This window comes from Suricata suricatta, chromosome 13 (assembly GCF_006229205.1).
Source record: "Suricata suricatta isolate VVHF042 chromosome 13, meerkat_22Aug2017_6uvM2_HiC, whole genome shotgun sequence".
Classification (NCBI taxonomy): domain Eukaryota; kingdom Metazoa; phylum Chordata; class Mammalia; order Carnivora; family Herpestidae; genus Suricata; species Suricata suricatta.
Window position 1 is genome coordinate 51925956 of NC_043712.1, and position 16080 is coordinate 51942035.

The 16080-nt window shown below is 37.1% G+C and overlaps 1 protein-coding gene across 4 annotated transcripts in view; it reads left to right on the forward strand.

Annotated features, from left to right (window-relative positions):
• Nucleotides 1-6: 6 nt before the first annotated feature.
• PSIP1 (PC4 and SFRS1 interacting protein 1) overlaps nt 7-16080 on the forward strand; it is a 40651-nt gene continuing 24577 nt past the window's right edge. For all 4 annotated transcript variants that reach the window (XM_029919368.1, XM_029919369.1, XM_029919370.1 and 1 more), the window contains exons 1-4: nt 7-36; nt 574-787; nt 3872-3948; nt 15054-15192. In XM_029919368.1, the coding sequence (XP_029775228.1) occupies nt 716-787; nt 3872-3948; nt 15054-15192 (288 nt within the window). In that variant the 5' untranslated portion in view covers nt 7-36; nt 574-715. The remainder of the gene's footprint in view (nt 37-573; nt 788-3871; nt 3949-15053; nt 15193-16080) is intronic.

Consider the following 16080-nt stretch of genomic DNA (forward strand, 5'->3'; position numbering starts at 1 on the left):
CCGCCACCGCAGCCTCAGCGCCCGCGGCCCCGGCAGGTGAGCGGGCGGCGGGGACTCGCCCCGCCCCCCCTCCGTGGCCTCGCTCTTTGCAGTAGCGGGGAAGTGGCCGCGGCCCGCCCTGGAGCCCAGGGGCAGCCCTGGGGCTGCGGCCGTCGGGGAGCTGGTCGGGGGAGAGGTCCTGTGTGCAAGAGAGGGGAACGTTCCCCTTTCTTTTGCCATCTTTTTTCCCTCTCCCCAGACCCCCTCCCTCTCGGGGCTTAAGCCTAGAGGGGAAAAAAAAAGCCAGAGGAAAGATGGAGCGGGAGAAAGGGGAATCGGGGGCCGAGAAGCATCTCTGTCTCAGGTGGTGGCGTCTTTTCGGTCCTCCAGCGGTGGACCTGCCGAAGCCTGGAGGGGTAGCTCCTGGGCTGCGGAGGCCGCGCACTCGCGGGGGAGGAGCGGGAGGCGGCTCTCCCCTCACTCTCCCACCCCCACCCCTGCCCGGCCCTCCCCTCCCCCTCCCCCGGGCCTCCCCGTGCGGCCCCTCCCTCCGGGTTTCATAGCATTAACCGCCCTCCGTGCTTTCCCTCGTAGGCGCGTCGGGACGCCCGGAGGCATCCTCCCCCCTCCCGTCACCCCGGGAGCCTGGGCTCCGGTCCGCCCTCCCGCATCCCCTAGCCGTGCGCACCGCCGCGCCTCCTCCCGGGCTTCAGACCCTCGGCCTCGCCCCCGAAACATGACTCGCGATTTCAAACCTGGAGACCTCATCTTCGCCAAGATGAAAGGTTATCCTCATTGGCCAGCTCGAGTAAGTGATTTTTTAGCCTTCGCATTTAGCGGGGCTACCTTCCTCAGGGGCCTACTTCCTACCCTTCCTCTTAATTTTGTTCTCCTGTCCTTTCTCCCCCTCGCTTTCCTTTGGGCTCGTTTGCAACCTTTCGTTTGAGCTTTTTGCCCGGGAATCTACCATGGAATTGCAAAAATCCAGGTGTTTCTACTTAAGCATTTCCCTGTGGTTTGTTTTTGACAGACTTTGGCAGGTTTTCTTAATAGGACGTAAACGTGATGACTGTTAATGTTTCATTGTAGGTGAAAATAATCAAGTGGGTTTTTTTTTTTTACGTTTACAAATTAATGAAACATGGAGGTTTTTTAAATTTTGAGTCCAATGGAGAGAATGAGTGGAGTTTATGCAGCCTGTTAGACGTCAGAGATGTGAGTAAATTGGATTCACAGGGTTTTTTAAATGTTTTGTAGTTGATGAGGCCTCTGGATTAGCTTGTTTAATACCGAGATTGAGGACTGGATATTCTTGAAAATTTTACAGTAAGATGTAAATTTGTTTTCACATTTTTATTTGTGAAGTTTGCCTTATGACCTTGAAAAAGTTGTTTTCCCTCTTTGTTTCCCATAGGCAAAAGAGCAATAGACTCAGATTCCTAGATTCACATCTAGTGGTAGAGAGAGGTAATTAAGGCCTAAGGTTTTTTTGGTGGGTGACATTTAAGAATTGAGACTGTTTAATATCTAAGCGCCATTTTCAGAAAAAGAGGTCTTTTTAATAGCTTATGGTAGGACTCAGGTTGTAAGATCATGATAGAACCAAAAGACTGTTGAGATCCATTAGAATGCTCAAGATCCTTTTTAAATATAAACTTGGTATTGTAAGTAATTTCCACTAACTGGCTCTTTGAGGAGTGTATTTTGTAAAGACATTTAAATCCCGTAGTTTTCATTATGTCAGCTGGGAGAAAACATACCCATTGGTTATAGAGAATCCTGTAGTGTGTTTGCTGACTGCTATCTAAGTGTAAAATGTTCACTGTTTCTTGATTTTTTTCTCCTTCCAGTTCTTGTTTACAGGTTCCCTTCCTAAACCTGGAAAGATTCCACCCCCCCCTCCAGTCTATCAAGTGTACTTTTTCATTGGAGCCTTACCTTCAACTATCCTTACTCAAAATTCTTACCTATATATTTGACACTCTGATGTATTTCCTTTGTGATAACATTTTAATTCTTATGTGCATGCTTTGACTTCCAATTGAGGGCAGTAGGCATAAACTGAATTTCTTCCTGTCCTCCCAGTCCTCAGTATGTAATCATGTTCTTACAAAACATTGTTTCATGTTTGAATAGAGCAGAGGGAATCTGGGAAGGTTTAAGGCCCCTCCAAGGTACTTTCTTTTTGTAGCTTTTACATCCTAATTTATTTTGAGGTGTTATAAAATCTGAGATTATAGAATATACCTGTACTCAAATTTCGATGCCATAGTGCAGTTAAAATCCAAATGAAAATGTTTAAAAAGTTACCTACTTTGATTGAGTTGGTGCTGCTAAAGGCAAAATAAAGTAGCCTTAGGAGGATGAGAATATTTTCCTTCTTTGTGTGATAAGTTCTGTGTTCAACAAGTTCATTTGGATTGGAATGGGAAAATTTTGTCTCTTTTCTCCTTTTTTTCCTTAGAAGCAGCTTAATTTGGTTTGATATTGTTTGTGTCCAAAATTCATACTCATCCTTCTATTTTCTCCAACCTTAAATTATGTCTTTGGTTTAGAGAGATTAGACTATGTATTTAAGGTCTCATCTGTGACGATGACGATTGTTCCTATTTTATAGATTTTTATCAAATTAAGTTTGACAATATTTTTTCTCCATATTCCAAATTTCCTTACTTTTTAAGTTTTGCATGTTCTTGTAATCCTGTATCAGTAATAATTGTTTTTACAGTCAACTTAAAAAATTGCCTAACATGTAGGTGCTACACATTTAAAACTGTTTGCTAGCAGAAAGAACATACAAACTGGGTTAACAGAAAATTTCCCTTACCGTAAAGGCTCTGAGGATTTTCACACTTCTTAGAGTCTTCTCACAAAGTAGAAATGACCAATGCAATGATGGTATAGGTAAGGAAATTAAAGTCTCTAAGAGGGTTAGGTGATAATGATTCTGTTGATTTCTGAAACCTCAGACTGCCAGTCTAATCACTCAGTCTTTTCTTCAACATGATAGTGCATAGAGAGCAGAGTAGGTCCTCGAGGGGTCTGCTCTCCTCTTAACAAAGCAAACTAAATGTTTTAAAAATGTCTTTCAATTTATGAAGGTTATGACCCAAATGTTATGGAGTCTAAATAAGTAATGAAAAAAAAAAAGGTTAAATTGTGGCTTGATAGTACTGCCTAATGGCTTTGCCTCTAAGATCTGCTTTCCCTTTATTGATAAGAGAAAATAACAAGTATTACTGGTATGTTAGACATAACAGTGCTTAATACTTTTTTCCTTAATTAGAAAGACTGAAAGGGAAATGAAAAAGGAACAGAACGGAACCTCCTGTGATTCAGCCATGTAGGTGCAAGATTTTTCTAGAACGTGTTTCAAACTTCTAGAAATACTGCTGGGAGCTTTCATTAATGTCTGCTTTTACGTTACTCCAGTATTTGCATAGCCTTCTTGCAGAAACAACATTTAAGATTTTTGAAAAGGTTCAGACTCCCTTAACTGAAATGCTTAGGGTCAGATATGTACAAAAATTCAGAATTTGAGGATTTTAGAAGGGTAATAATGGTACCTATGGCATATATTTTGCTCTGGGTAGTAGGGTCTTCTAGAATGGCACTTGGTAATCTAACAGAATATCTTTGCAGAGAAGCATCGGTAGAAGAAACACCAGGTACATAAAAGAAATGACAAAACTGCCCCAGTGTCAGTCCACGTTTTGCCACCAAATGAGTTCTGAGAAATATTTTGGGTTTTCAGAACTGGGATAGGGATTGTGACCTGTGGAACTGGTCTACTTTTATCAGATCCTCTTTGGATGGCTTGTTCTCACTTTATTCTGGTGTGTTGAGGTGTGTATGATTTAAAAGATTTTACTTTTTCTGATCTTTCTTTTAGGTAGATGAAGTTCCTGATGGAGCTGTAAAACCACCCACAAACAAACTACCCATTTTCTTTTTTGGAACTCATGAGACGTAAGTCATTTTAGCTCTAAAGGCAAATCAGTTAATTTAGTGGGGTCATTGAGCGTAAAATGAAAAACAAGTAGAGATTACTTCAAAGAGAAGGCAGTAGAGTAACAATAGGAAACTTGAAAATCATCTTTGAACTTTGGAAAAAGTCTTCAAGTTTCCTTTTAAAATTTATTTTTAAGGCAGAAAAATTAGATGCCGCAGGTTTAATCTTTATTGGAATAGATGTTTCTTTAATAAAAGTGGGGGATGTGTGGATCCTTTCAGCAACCAAAAGATGGGTAGATGACAGTATGTAAGGAAAGTTTTAACAGAGCATTTGGTATTGATATTTAGGACAGTAAATGCTTTTCGTAAGGACAGCCTAACACCTTATTTAGGGTTTGTGATACTAGCCACATAAATGGTTTGCTGTGGGAAAAGCAAGGAGAACCCTCGGAAGTTAGTTATGTGGTTCTGCGAGCCTCTGTGACTATCTGCTGCCCCTGGTGGATGCACGGGCAGGGGGTCGATTCGGTCGAGCAAACTCATTTTTCAGAAATTGCATCTGACTGTTTCTTGAACTGTTATTTTAGGTGCACAGGACTTCTCTAGGGTCTGTTTCATTAATTTTTCTGCTTTTGCTCTTGAAGTTTAAAATTTGCAATAATTTTGGTAAAGTAGGCTTGTTTACCTTGGACCAGGAGAAACATAGTTGTTGGTGCTAGTTAGGATTATACATTCCTAACAGTGTCTACAGTGGCAAGATTAGGTTTAATGTTGCTTAGCTACTGTATGAACTTTCACTTAATTTCTTGTAACAGCTTTACTGAGGGGAAATTTATGTCCCTAAGTTTCACTTGTTTAAAGGTATAGCTCAGTGGATTTTAGTACATTCGTTTCCATACCCATTAGCAGTCATTCTCCATTCCCTCCTCCTGAGAATTAGACAAACGCTAGCTTACTGTTCTTATATTTGCCAGTACTGGATATTTCATATCCGTGGTATCGTTCAGTGCCATGTAATTATTTTTTTAAATACAGTTTTGAGTCTAGAATTGGGTTGGCTTTCATAATAATTTTGAGTTGGGTTTTAGTGTATACCCCATATATAAAAACTTAGTTTTATAAGCAGTGATGAATTTCTGACTCAGTAGGGTAATCTACCATTTAAAAAGCTTCCATAAACTTAATAGGATAAGGTATCTTTTGGTGAGAATTTTGTGTGCTGGTTATTAGAGTGGCAGTGTACAAAATGTGGTGCTAAGTCAGGCTGCACCGGTGTCACATGGGAGTTTTAGCGTGCAAATTCGTAAACCCCACCTCATCATTACTGAACCAGAAACTGGGGTGGGGGACCCAGCGATCTGCTTTAACAAGCCTTCCAGATGATTCTGATGCATGTGAAGTTGGGAGACATTAAACTAGTAGTGTGAGTAGGCATTCCTTAGAATTTTCCAGTTTTAGAAATTTAGAGTTCTTTAAATGTGATTTTTTTTTTTTCCTGAAATGGGACAGATTTTATATACTTTTATATATGTCCTTAAGCTTCATGGAACACACAGTTTATTTTTATGTTCAGTTTAGAGGAATGACTATACCTTTCCCAGCATTTAAAAAGTGAAGATTTTTATGTTGTAACTATTTGTAAATTTTAAAACATATAAACCAAACTTTGACTAAGCATTGTTTGGTTAATAACAAAATAGTGGTATTGCATGACAAAGACTGAATCATTAATCAAGAAGTTAGAATATATTCAAGGATTTAGAGGAGGGGTGCCTGGATGGCTCAGTCGGTTAAGTGTCCGACTTCAGGTCAGGTCATATCTTATTCATGGTTCATGAGTTCGAGCCCTGCCTTGGGCTCTGTGCTGACAGCTCAGAGCCTGGAGCCTGCTTTGGATTCTGTGTCTACCTCTCTCTCTGCCCTTCCCCTCCCTCTGTCCCCCCTCTCTGTCCCCTATCTGTCCCCCCTTTCTCTCCCTCCCCTCTGCCCCCCAGTCTCTCCCTCTCAAAAATAAATACTAATAAAAATTTAGAATATAAATTAAGCTAATAAATTTCATTTCAAAATGCACTCGTAGGGGCCCCTGGGTGGCTCAGTTGTTTAAGTGTCTTAACTTCGGCTTAGGTCATGATCTCACATTTTGTGCTTTCGAGCCCCTTGTCGGGCTCTGTGCTGACAGCTCAAAGCCTGGAGGCTGTTTCAGATTCATTCTCTCTCTCTCTCTCTCTGCTCCTCCTCTACTTGTGCTCTGTCTCTACCTCTCAAAAATAAATGTTAAAAAAAAAAATCAAAATGCACTTGTAATGTTTTGTGCCTTCATGTCCTCATAAGTATACCCTTTATCTTTGAAAGGCAGCATTGCTAGGTCTCTTTTGGTCTGGTGACTTTTTTTGTATTTTAGGTTAGTTTTTAGAAACTAGGTCTCTAATGATTTGCCTCGCCCCACCCCAACGTTGGGATGTGGTTATTTGAGCCTTTCAGTTTGGATTTTGCATAAATGAGAGTTTATTCCAACAGCCTGTAGTTAGGAATATGGGAAAGGAAGAACATGGAAGAAGAAATGGCAATTTAGAGAGCTACTTATTCGTAACTGACTTACAGATAAGATTTTTTTTTAAAGATATTTTTAAAATATGAATTTAGTACAGAATCCTTTTGTAGTTTCATTCATTTTTGCTCTGACCTAAAAACATTGGCTTTTCTTAGCATTTTATGACATTCTCAGTAAATTCATCCAGCAATCAAGTTTTGAATATTAGACAACAATGAGCCCTTATGTATACCAACTGTGACCATCTGCTAGGTATCTTAAAACATATTCAAGACAGATTCTTAGCAAATGAGACTGACAAGGACCCAGTGCTTTTGCTGGAGCCAAGTCTTGGTGTTATCTTTGATGAGGTAGTCTAGTTTTTCCCCTTCCCTCCACATGGACTCAGCTAGCAAGTTGTCATCTTTTCTTTTAAAGTGCATGCTGACCTCTCCGTTCTCGTCTGTCCTCTCTGCAGCTCACTAGTAAATAGTGTCCTAACGCTATCATGATCTGTTTGTACTCTTCCTGTCCCAGTCAGATCTTGTCTTTTCCCTGTTCAGAAATCTCCAGTGGTTTCCTCATTAGCATTACCAACAAGCAGACTGTTAGTAAGTGCTGTTTATAAGAACTTCTATGAATTAGCCTGTGTTTACCTCTCCAGCCTCATCGCGTTTTTCCACGTTACATAAATCTTTCTCTTGTCTCAGATCCTTGCTTGTTTTTTCTTTATTGGGAAGTGCCTTCAGATTTTCATTCATTTAGATCTTAGCTCAAATCCTCTTTTTTATGTTTATATTCTTCCTTGCTATGATGATTGAATTTTTTTTTTCCTTCACCTACAAGTGAGGAGTTTGGAGAGCAGGGACGCCTTCTCTATCTTGTTTATCATCATATACTTAAGTGCTGGTTCATAGTAGCTGTTAAATAAATATTTGGTGATATCGAAAGTGTACGCTTTAGATAAAATCATTTGTTGATTATGAATTTGCTGTCCATTAACCAACATTTATATAGTGTTTAAGAAAACTAGATCAGAAGGCTGTCTATGAATTCTGACTGCCATTTACCTGCTACATGACCTTGGGCAGGTTACCTAGCATTGTGTCTGTTTCTTCCTTATTTGTAAAATGGGAATAATATATAATACCTCAGAATTTTGGGTTCCAAACAAGATACTACATGAAAAATGCTTAGAACAGCTCTTTGCATGTTTTAAACAAATGTCAGCTACTAAAGATAATGTTGCATATTATTTTTTGAAGATGTGTTACATCGTTTGAAAGGCAGTTTGAGTTTTGCTGACTGATTGCTATTGCTTACAGATGAAATATATTTATAGGTCTATCTCTAAAGTCTAGAATATTTAAATGAAGATGGTATTTTTGTTGAGTGCATCTCCTTACTGATCTTAATACAAAGAGGTTGGATGCTCAATTCTAGGAACTTCAAAAAATACGTATCACAGGTTGTTCCAAAACGTGCCAGATACATAGTGTTAGGAGTAAAGATGAATAGGGAGGGGACTAGTCAGTGTTGTCTATAACCTGCCCACTGGAAAGAACTAAAGGAATGCCATCATAGTGTAGGATTGTATTTTCTTCTGCACTTATTTTCATAATACAGCTTCTGTACTCTAGCTGTAACTAACTGTGTGTGTTGATATGGGACTTGCATAGATTCTCACAAGCCTTGTACCAAGTAATGAGGACAGGAACTGTTTATTCATCTCTATACCAACAGGTTCATGGCACATAATAAATATATATTCAGTTGTCTCGAGTCACTTGCTATTACAAAGAATGCATGCTATTATAAAACTAGTTACAAAACTGTATATTTCATATTTTGTGATTTAATAATGAGAAATGCAGCAAGGTAGAGTCAGTGTTTTAAGAGAGAAGACTTTTCTGTATCTGTTACTTGGCAACAATCAAATGAGTTTTGAGCTTTGTGTTTTCAGTTCTGATAAGCTTTCCCATTTTTTTTATGTGCAACTTCTGGTTTGCTTTAAAAGTAGAGAGCTCCAGGTGTGTGATAATTGAGCTTTGATAACCTATAAACCAACAAAATATATGTTGATCGGCTGTTATTGGTAAGGCTTCCAGTTAACAGTAGTTAGGTTTGGGGGAGTCAAAGTTACTTGCGGATTTCTGTCAGCACCCCAAACCCCCCATATTGTTCAAGGGTCAACTGTTAATGATTTCCTATATTTAGGACATTTTACATTAGTCTTGATTGTTAGGGGCTATGACTTTGGTATTTAAAGTCCAGAGTTCATGTATATAGTGGTACAGTGTATGTATTTTAGTAGATGATTCAGACTGCATTACAGTGGATAAAGGAAAGATCGGAAGCCTGTTAAGGAATACTGTACAAAGTTGATGCTCTGCTGTTTAATAGCTAGATGACCTTACTGGAATGAGCTTATCCTTCTCGTTCTCAGTTTTCTAATCTTTAAAATGAAGATTTTCGTGATAACCTATGTTTCCTTTCACCTCTGGAATTTGGTGGGTAACTTTGAATTAATATATATCCTTTCATTGTTAAAACTAAAAAAAAAAAGTTTTCTAAAAAGGAAACAACTCATTTTTACTATTTTTTAGAAATGACCCTAAAACATATTAATGCTTTGATGTATTTTCTTTGAAATTTGTAGGTCATACTAATTTATTTTAAAATTTTTACTTTTATGTTTTTTGTTTTTTTTTTTTTGTATGTCATTTTAAAGTGGAAAGCTTTGAAGAATGAATCAGAGCCATTGTCATATCAAATTATGCCCTTGGGTTCTAGTGATGGCTGTCTAAAAACTAATATGGGGGCACCTGGGTGACTCAGTTGGTTAAGTGTCACGTCATGATCTTGTGGTCCCTGATTTGGACCCCACGTCGGGCTCTATGCTGACAGCTCAGAGTCTGGAGCCTGCTTCGAATTCTGTGTCTTCCTCCCTTGCTTGTCCTCTCTCTCAAAAATAAACAAAAAAAGAAAATAAAAACTTATGTGGACCTTCTTCATCAAACCTGTGGGATCACATCCCCACAGAGGTGTGTGTGCACGCACGCTCACCCTTGATGCTCCTGCTCTTAATGTTTTTATTAAACTATAGCAGATCTATAACATTGTATAAGTTTAAGGTGTATCTTTTGATTTGATACATTTCTATATTGCAATATGATACCCACCATGATTTGATACATTTCTATATTGCAGTATGAGCCACTATCGCAATAGCTAAAACCTTCATCATGTTCCATAATTATCATTTCTTATTTATGATAAGAATGTGGGAGGATTCTTTCTTCTTCCTCCATGGTTTTAAGTCTCCTAAAGGGGTTCCTTATTCTTGACTATATTCTATGACCCAGCAGTACTACTGAGGATATATTATGAAGATAGGTGCACAGATTGAGCAATATTTATTGTGGCTGTGTTATTTTATGGTAGAAAATTTATTACAGAAAATAATCCAACAATAGACAAATCAGTTTTGAGATAGCTATTCAGTGAAATAGTAGGTAGTGTTGGTAATTATTGTCATGAAAAGATGTTCATTTTAATTGAAAAAGTATGGAAGAATATGTAGCATATACATCAAAATTAATATTTGTATGGATATATACAGTTAAAAAGTACACCGAAACAGCGGCTATTGATAGTTGGTAAAATTTTGGATCATTTTTGTTTTCTTTGGTAGGATGAGGTTTTCACTGAACAATATTTTAACATCTTTATTGAGATATAATTCATATCTCACTTCATCCACTGAAAGTGTACAATTCAATACATGTTAGTATATCCAGAGAGAAGTGCAACCATTAGCACAATTTTAAAACATTTTTACATTCCATAAAGAAACCCTGTACCCATTAGCAGGTACTTCCCATTTCTCCCCAATTCTGTCTTCCTGTTTTCCCATAGGCAGCCCCTAGCCTATTTGCCTGTTCCGAGCATTTCATATAAATGGAACTGTACAGCATGAGTTCTTTAATGACTGACCTTTTTCATATAGCATGTTTTCAAGGTTCATCTGTATTGTAGCATGTGATAGTGTTTCATTGCTTTTTATTGCCAAATATTCCATTGTATTAATCTGTCATTTTAATCATTCATTCATCAGTCTATAGACATCTGGATTGTTTTACTTTTGGCTTTTATGAACAATGCCAAATTTTGTGTCTATCAGTTTTTGCATGGACATGTTTTTACTTCTGTGGGGGTGGAATTCCTGGGTCAAATGATAACTTCTGTTTAATCCTTTCAGGAATTGGCCGGACGTTTGTCAAGTCAGCCATGCATCATTTAAACATTCATACCAGCAATATATGAGGATTTTAATTTCTCCGTATCTTTGCCAAAATGTGTTGTTATCTTTTTTATTCAACTTATCCTACTGGGTGTGAAGATAGTATCTTGTGGTTTTGATGTACATTTTACTGATGACTAATGATTTGAGCATCTTTTCATGTGTAAATATTCTAAGCTTCTGTGCATAACATAAATTATTTAGATTTTTAAAGATTTTCTCATTTAGAAAGGCATAGTTATTTAAGTTTGGTATATTGGTTAAAGATGCAAACTGAAGTATGACTTCTGTAGTTGACTATTGGACCACATGGGGTTAAAGCTGCTGACCATGCTGCTGAAAACCTACAAATAACTTGACTCCCCAAAAACTTGACTGCTAATAGCCTGCTGTTAACTATGTCTTATCAATAATTTAGTCCATTAACAAATATTTTGTATGTTATGTGTATTATATGCTGTATTTCTACAATAAAGTAAGCTAGAGAAAAGGTAGTTTAAATTTTAAGAAAAAAATACATTTAACGATGCTGTTAAAAAAAAATCCTATCATAAGTGCGCCTGCCCAGTTCAAGCCCATTTTCAAGGGTCAACTTTAATGTGAACATCATAAATAGTTAAAAAAAAAAAAAAAAAAAGTAGAGCTTGAAATCTGAGTCTGGAGGAGGATCAGTCAGGGGAGAATTTCTTAAAAATCCATTCAGCAAAGGTATAAATTATTACATTATATGAATAGATAGAATTGTGTTAAGACTTTCAGATTGGATTAATAAATCCTGTCTTATTTTGTGAGACAAGGCTCAAACAAGACCAAATAACCATATAATGTCACAAAGAGCAAGAATGACCATATATATGCTATCTAATAAAAACAATGTTAAAGTCAGAGCATGAGAAGGAGAGAAACATACAGGCCCAGTAGGCATGAATTTTGACTGCCATGATTTATAACACTAGCCCCCCAGCAACATTGTTCCAATTTCACATACCCCAGAATATTAACTGTAATTGCATAAACTACAAAATTTGCTGCTAGCTCTTTAGTCCACAAGTCAAAATGTAAGTAACAGATGCATAACGTGTAACTTTTTTCAAAGGCTTGTGGTGATTGGTCACTGCGTCTGTTTTCAATTCCTGCATAGATGGCACAGTGTTTAGCGGTGGTGTTAACCTCTCTCTCTCAGTGATACACTCGCCCAGGTTACATTTAAAGAACCAAACGGAATTGGCCGACTTGGCTGAAAGTGCAGCAGAGAAACAAATTAATGACCGTAGAAGTGAAATTTGAACTGAATGCAAATGGAGTTATAGAATAAATCGCTAACCTTCGAATGTAGACATCTTTCTTTTGGAAAGACTAGATACGCAGCCAGAGAACTTAGTGAAGGCAAGTTTATCAACATAAATGAGGAAAGTGGTTGTAATAAAAGGGATAAAGATGTCTCAGAGGAAATGATGCCAACAAAAAACATTAAAGATATTTCACAACATTGAAAGTGCAAAGGATAAAATGTTGGAAGCTGATCAGACTTAGAAAGGAATATGACAGTTCGCCAAGGCATAGAAAATATACTCACTCCATACATAAGTTACATGATCAGAAGGCAAGAATCATTCAAATTATTTTAGCTCAGTTTTTTTTTTTAACAGAAAAACACTCAGTGTTTCTAATATTTTAAATCACAATGTAAGTATTTTTACTATTTTTTTCATGTCTTTTCACTGTCAGTAATAGAGTGTTTAATGTTTTGACAATTTTTAAAAGTTATGGAACAATCGTAATTTTTTTTTTAGTTTTACGTTTTCATGCAAAGTGAGGAGTGCCTGTTTGGGGAATAGAAAAATAACCCATGTAAATTTCACTGTCAAACCTTTGTATGCTAAGTAGCATGGTGGTAGAATCAGTCTTCTCTTATGAATCGCTTTTAGGTTTAGAGTCCTATCTTAAAATAGCCCGTGTTTGAAGTTTTAAAACATTTTTCTATAATTTTATTGAGCATTTAAGGTTCCTACCATTTTCAGAAGTTCCTGATACCAATTTTGAGCCCATTGGGCATTTTGAACTGTAAGGGATGATGTTATCTCACTTTGTGCATTGCTGCTTAATATCTAGCCTTTTCAGTTTTCTTTCCATCTTCTAATTCTCTGGTGGTATTGTGTTTCTTATTGTCCTTTGGCCTTATGGGTTGTTTTTGTAAGGTTTTAGGAGAGATAATTTGTGTTGAATTGCTTTGGTCTAACTAGAAGTATATTTGTGCTGGAGATTTAATTCAAGCTATTTACTTGGAATTTGAAACATATAGGAAGAATTGTTTTACTATTTTAACTAAATGTGTTTTTCTAATTTGAAAGGATAGGTAGGAATGAATGATTCCTAGTAAAAGGCTGACTTTCTGGATCAAATGAGATAATGATGATTCAAATGTGCTTTAGCCAATGTGCAGTTAAAAATACATATATACAGTGAGTATTGCTAAATTACAGAATTTAAATTATAAAGCTGACTTTTGTATGCACTGGTTTTATTTAAATAGAGCTCTAAGTGTCTTTTTAATTAAAATTTATCCTAAAGCCTATTAAAATACTCTAAATGGAGTGATACCTGCAATCATTAGGTTCCTAATTCTTAAACAATTTCACCAGGTAAGTAATTGTGACATATACTTAATAATTTATAATCTTAAGTTGTAGCACATTTTAGATGAAATGAATAGTAATCTAGTTTTCCTCTTCCTTTGGCGAATACATACACATCAAACAGCATCAACTCCTCCATACGGGCAGATCTTCCTTTATAGAATTGACAGACTTCTGCAGAATTGACCGAGGGAGATATGAGGGAGTTGCTCTGGAGAACATCTCCAGTGCGTGTGCGCACACACACAGTTTATTCTCCTCATTCACAGATTCCATATTTGTGAATTTGCCTGCTCACTGAAAACATATTTGTAATCCCACACCAATACTCATGGTGCCTTCACGTGCAAGCAAAATGGCCAAAAATTTGAGTAATTTAATGCACACATTCCTAACTGAGGCTGACCAAGGGAATACTTTGCCTTCTTGTTTTCACTCTCCTGCTGTAAACAAGTGTTATTTTTGCAGTTTTCTGTCATGCTACAATTTTTGCATTTTTGTGCTTTTGTTTGTTGGTCATTATCCAGTTTGGAACAGCCCCCAAGTATGGTGCTGAGGTGTTATTAAGCATTCCTAAGTGCAAGAAGGCTGTTTTGTGCCATATGGAGAAAGTATGTGGTGTAGAAGTTGAAGGCTGTGAGTTCATTTTTAATGAGTCACTAATACATACTAAGAGGTCTTTAAACAGAAACACATGAAAAACAAGGTTATGTGTTGATTGGTTTCTGAAAATGTGACCATAGGCTTACAGGCACCTGCCCTGTATTTTCCCTTGGACAGTAGGGCGTTATTCACTAATTCAGTGTTTGTGGTGGCTTTGTAGAACATAACTACCACAAAGAAAAGAATGATTTTAATGAACATATGAGTGAACAGATGAACCAGTTATAACCTCTGATTCCTTCATTGAATAAAGTAAAATTCTTAATGTATTTTATTCCAAAAGCTTATGTACACATGTGTGTATAGGTGTGTATAATGTACCTCATTGACAGTATTTTGAGTTGTGTCTGTACCAGACTGTACTTTGAGATTCGTATTTGGAGTGCATTTTCTGTTTATTTTTATTTTTATTTTTTATTTCTGAGAGACAGAGACAGCGTGAGCAGGGGAGGGGCAGAGAGAGAGAGGGAGACACAGAATCTGAAGCAGACGCCAGGCTCTGAGCTAGCTGTCAGCACAGAGATCATTGTGGGGCTCGAACCCACGAACTCTGAGATCATGACCTGAGCCAAAGCCGGACACTTAACCGACTGAGCCACTCAGGCACCCCTGGAGTGCATTTTAAGTGGATTAACACAATTATATCACAGTTCTTTTAATTTTGGGGCTTTTTAAAATTATAAATTGTACATAAAATTTACTGTTTTAACCATTTTTAAGTGTACAGTTTAGTGGCATTAAGTACATTTACATTGTGCAACTTGAGTGTTTTTTTAATACAGGCCTGTGGGTCCTAGGAGCTTGTGATTGAATTTAAAGTATTTGAACTTTAATGAATTATTTGTGTCTACCCTTTAATTTATGTAAGATTTTTACTGCATTTTTGGGTTAAGAATTGTCTAGAATTGCATCCTAGGGTAAGCACTATTTAATAACATATATTTGAAATTGCTTTGCACTCACATTTTTCTCCTTCTCCTTTTTTTAGTGCTTTTTTAGGCCCAAAGGATATATTTCCTTACTCAGAAAATAAGGAAAAGTACGGCAAACCAAATAAACGAAAAGGCTTTAATGAAGGTTTATGGGAGATAGATAATAATCCGAAAGTGAAATTTTCAAGTCAACAGGTGCGTCATATTACATAAAATTTAGTTTAGTATCATTTATTCAGTCTTGGGGGATAATCATTATTCTAGCTTTAGGAAAATAAATATTAAGAGTCTTGTAAATTTCAGATTAAATTGTACATATTTAGAGGTTAAACCTTGACCTTTAATGTCTAGATGAACTGATGAAAATATTACCTTCGTGGTTAAACAGAACACTGGGAAATAATTATTAAGTCCTTCTGATTAATAGTTGGTTTAATGTGTCATTGAATTTAAAGCCATATGTACTGTTCTCTTAAATTCAGGTAGTATAACTTAAAGAGGGTATTTATTTATTTTGGGGGGGGTGGGGAGGGAGAGACAGCACAGAGCCCAATGCAGGGTTTGATCTCATGAACCATGAGATCATGACCTGAACTGAGCCAAAATCAAGAGTTGGACACTTAACCAACTGAGCTTCCTAGGTGCCCCTTTTTCTTACTCATTTTAATTCCTTAATCCATAAAATTGTATTAGACTACAAACCTCAAATGGGTTAAACTAAATATGTGACAAAAGTACTGATAGCACTATGCAAATTATACGTAATGTTTTTGTTATCTAGAAGAGCAGCCTTAAACCTCCCTTTTACTACGTTTTTCATGTGGCCAGAGGTTTTGTTCATTTAAATTAGACTGAGAAAGGAGAATCTGGCTGCTTAGAGCATGTGACTTTTGATCTTGGGGGTCATGCAAACCCCACTTTGGATGTAGTTCTTACTTTTAAAAAAATAGTAAGACTGAGGTAGTAAAAACTAAAGGATATAGTAGCAAGATGAAAATTCTGCGACTTTCTACTTTTAAGTCTGTACTTTTTTTAAATCTTTGCATGTGCCAAGCTTTTTCTTACCTTTGGAGAACTTTTCAG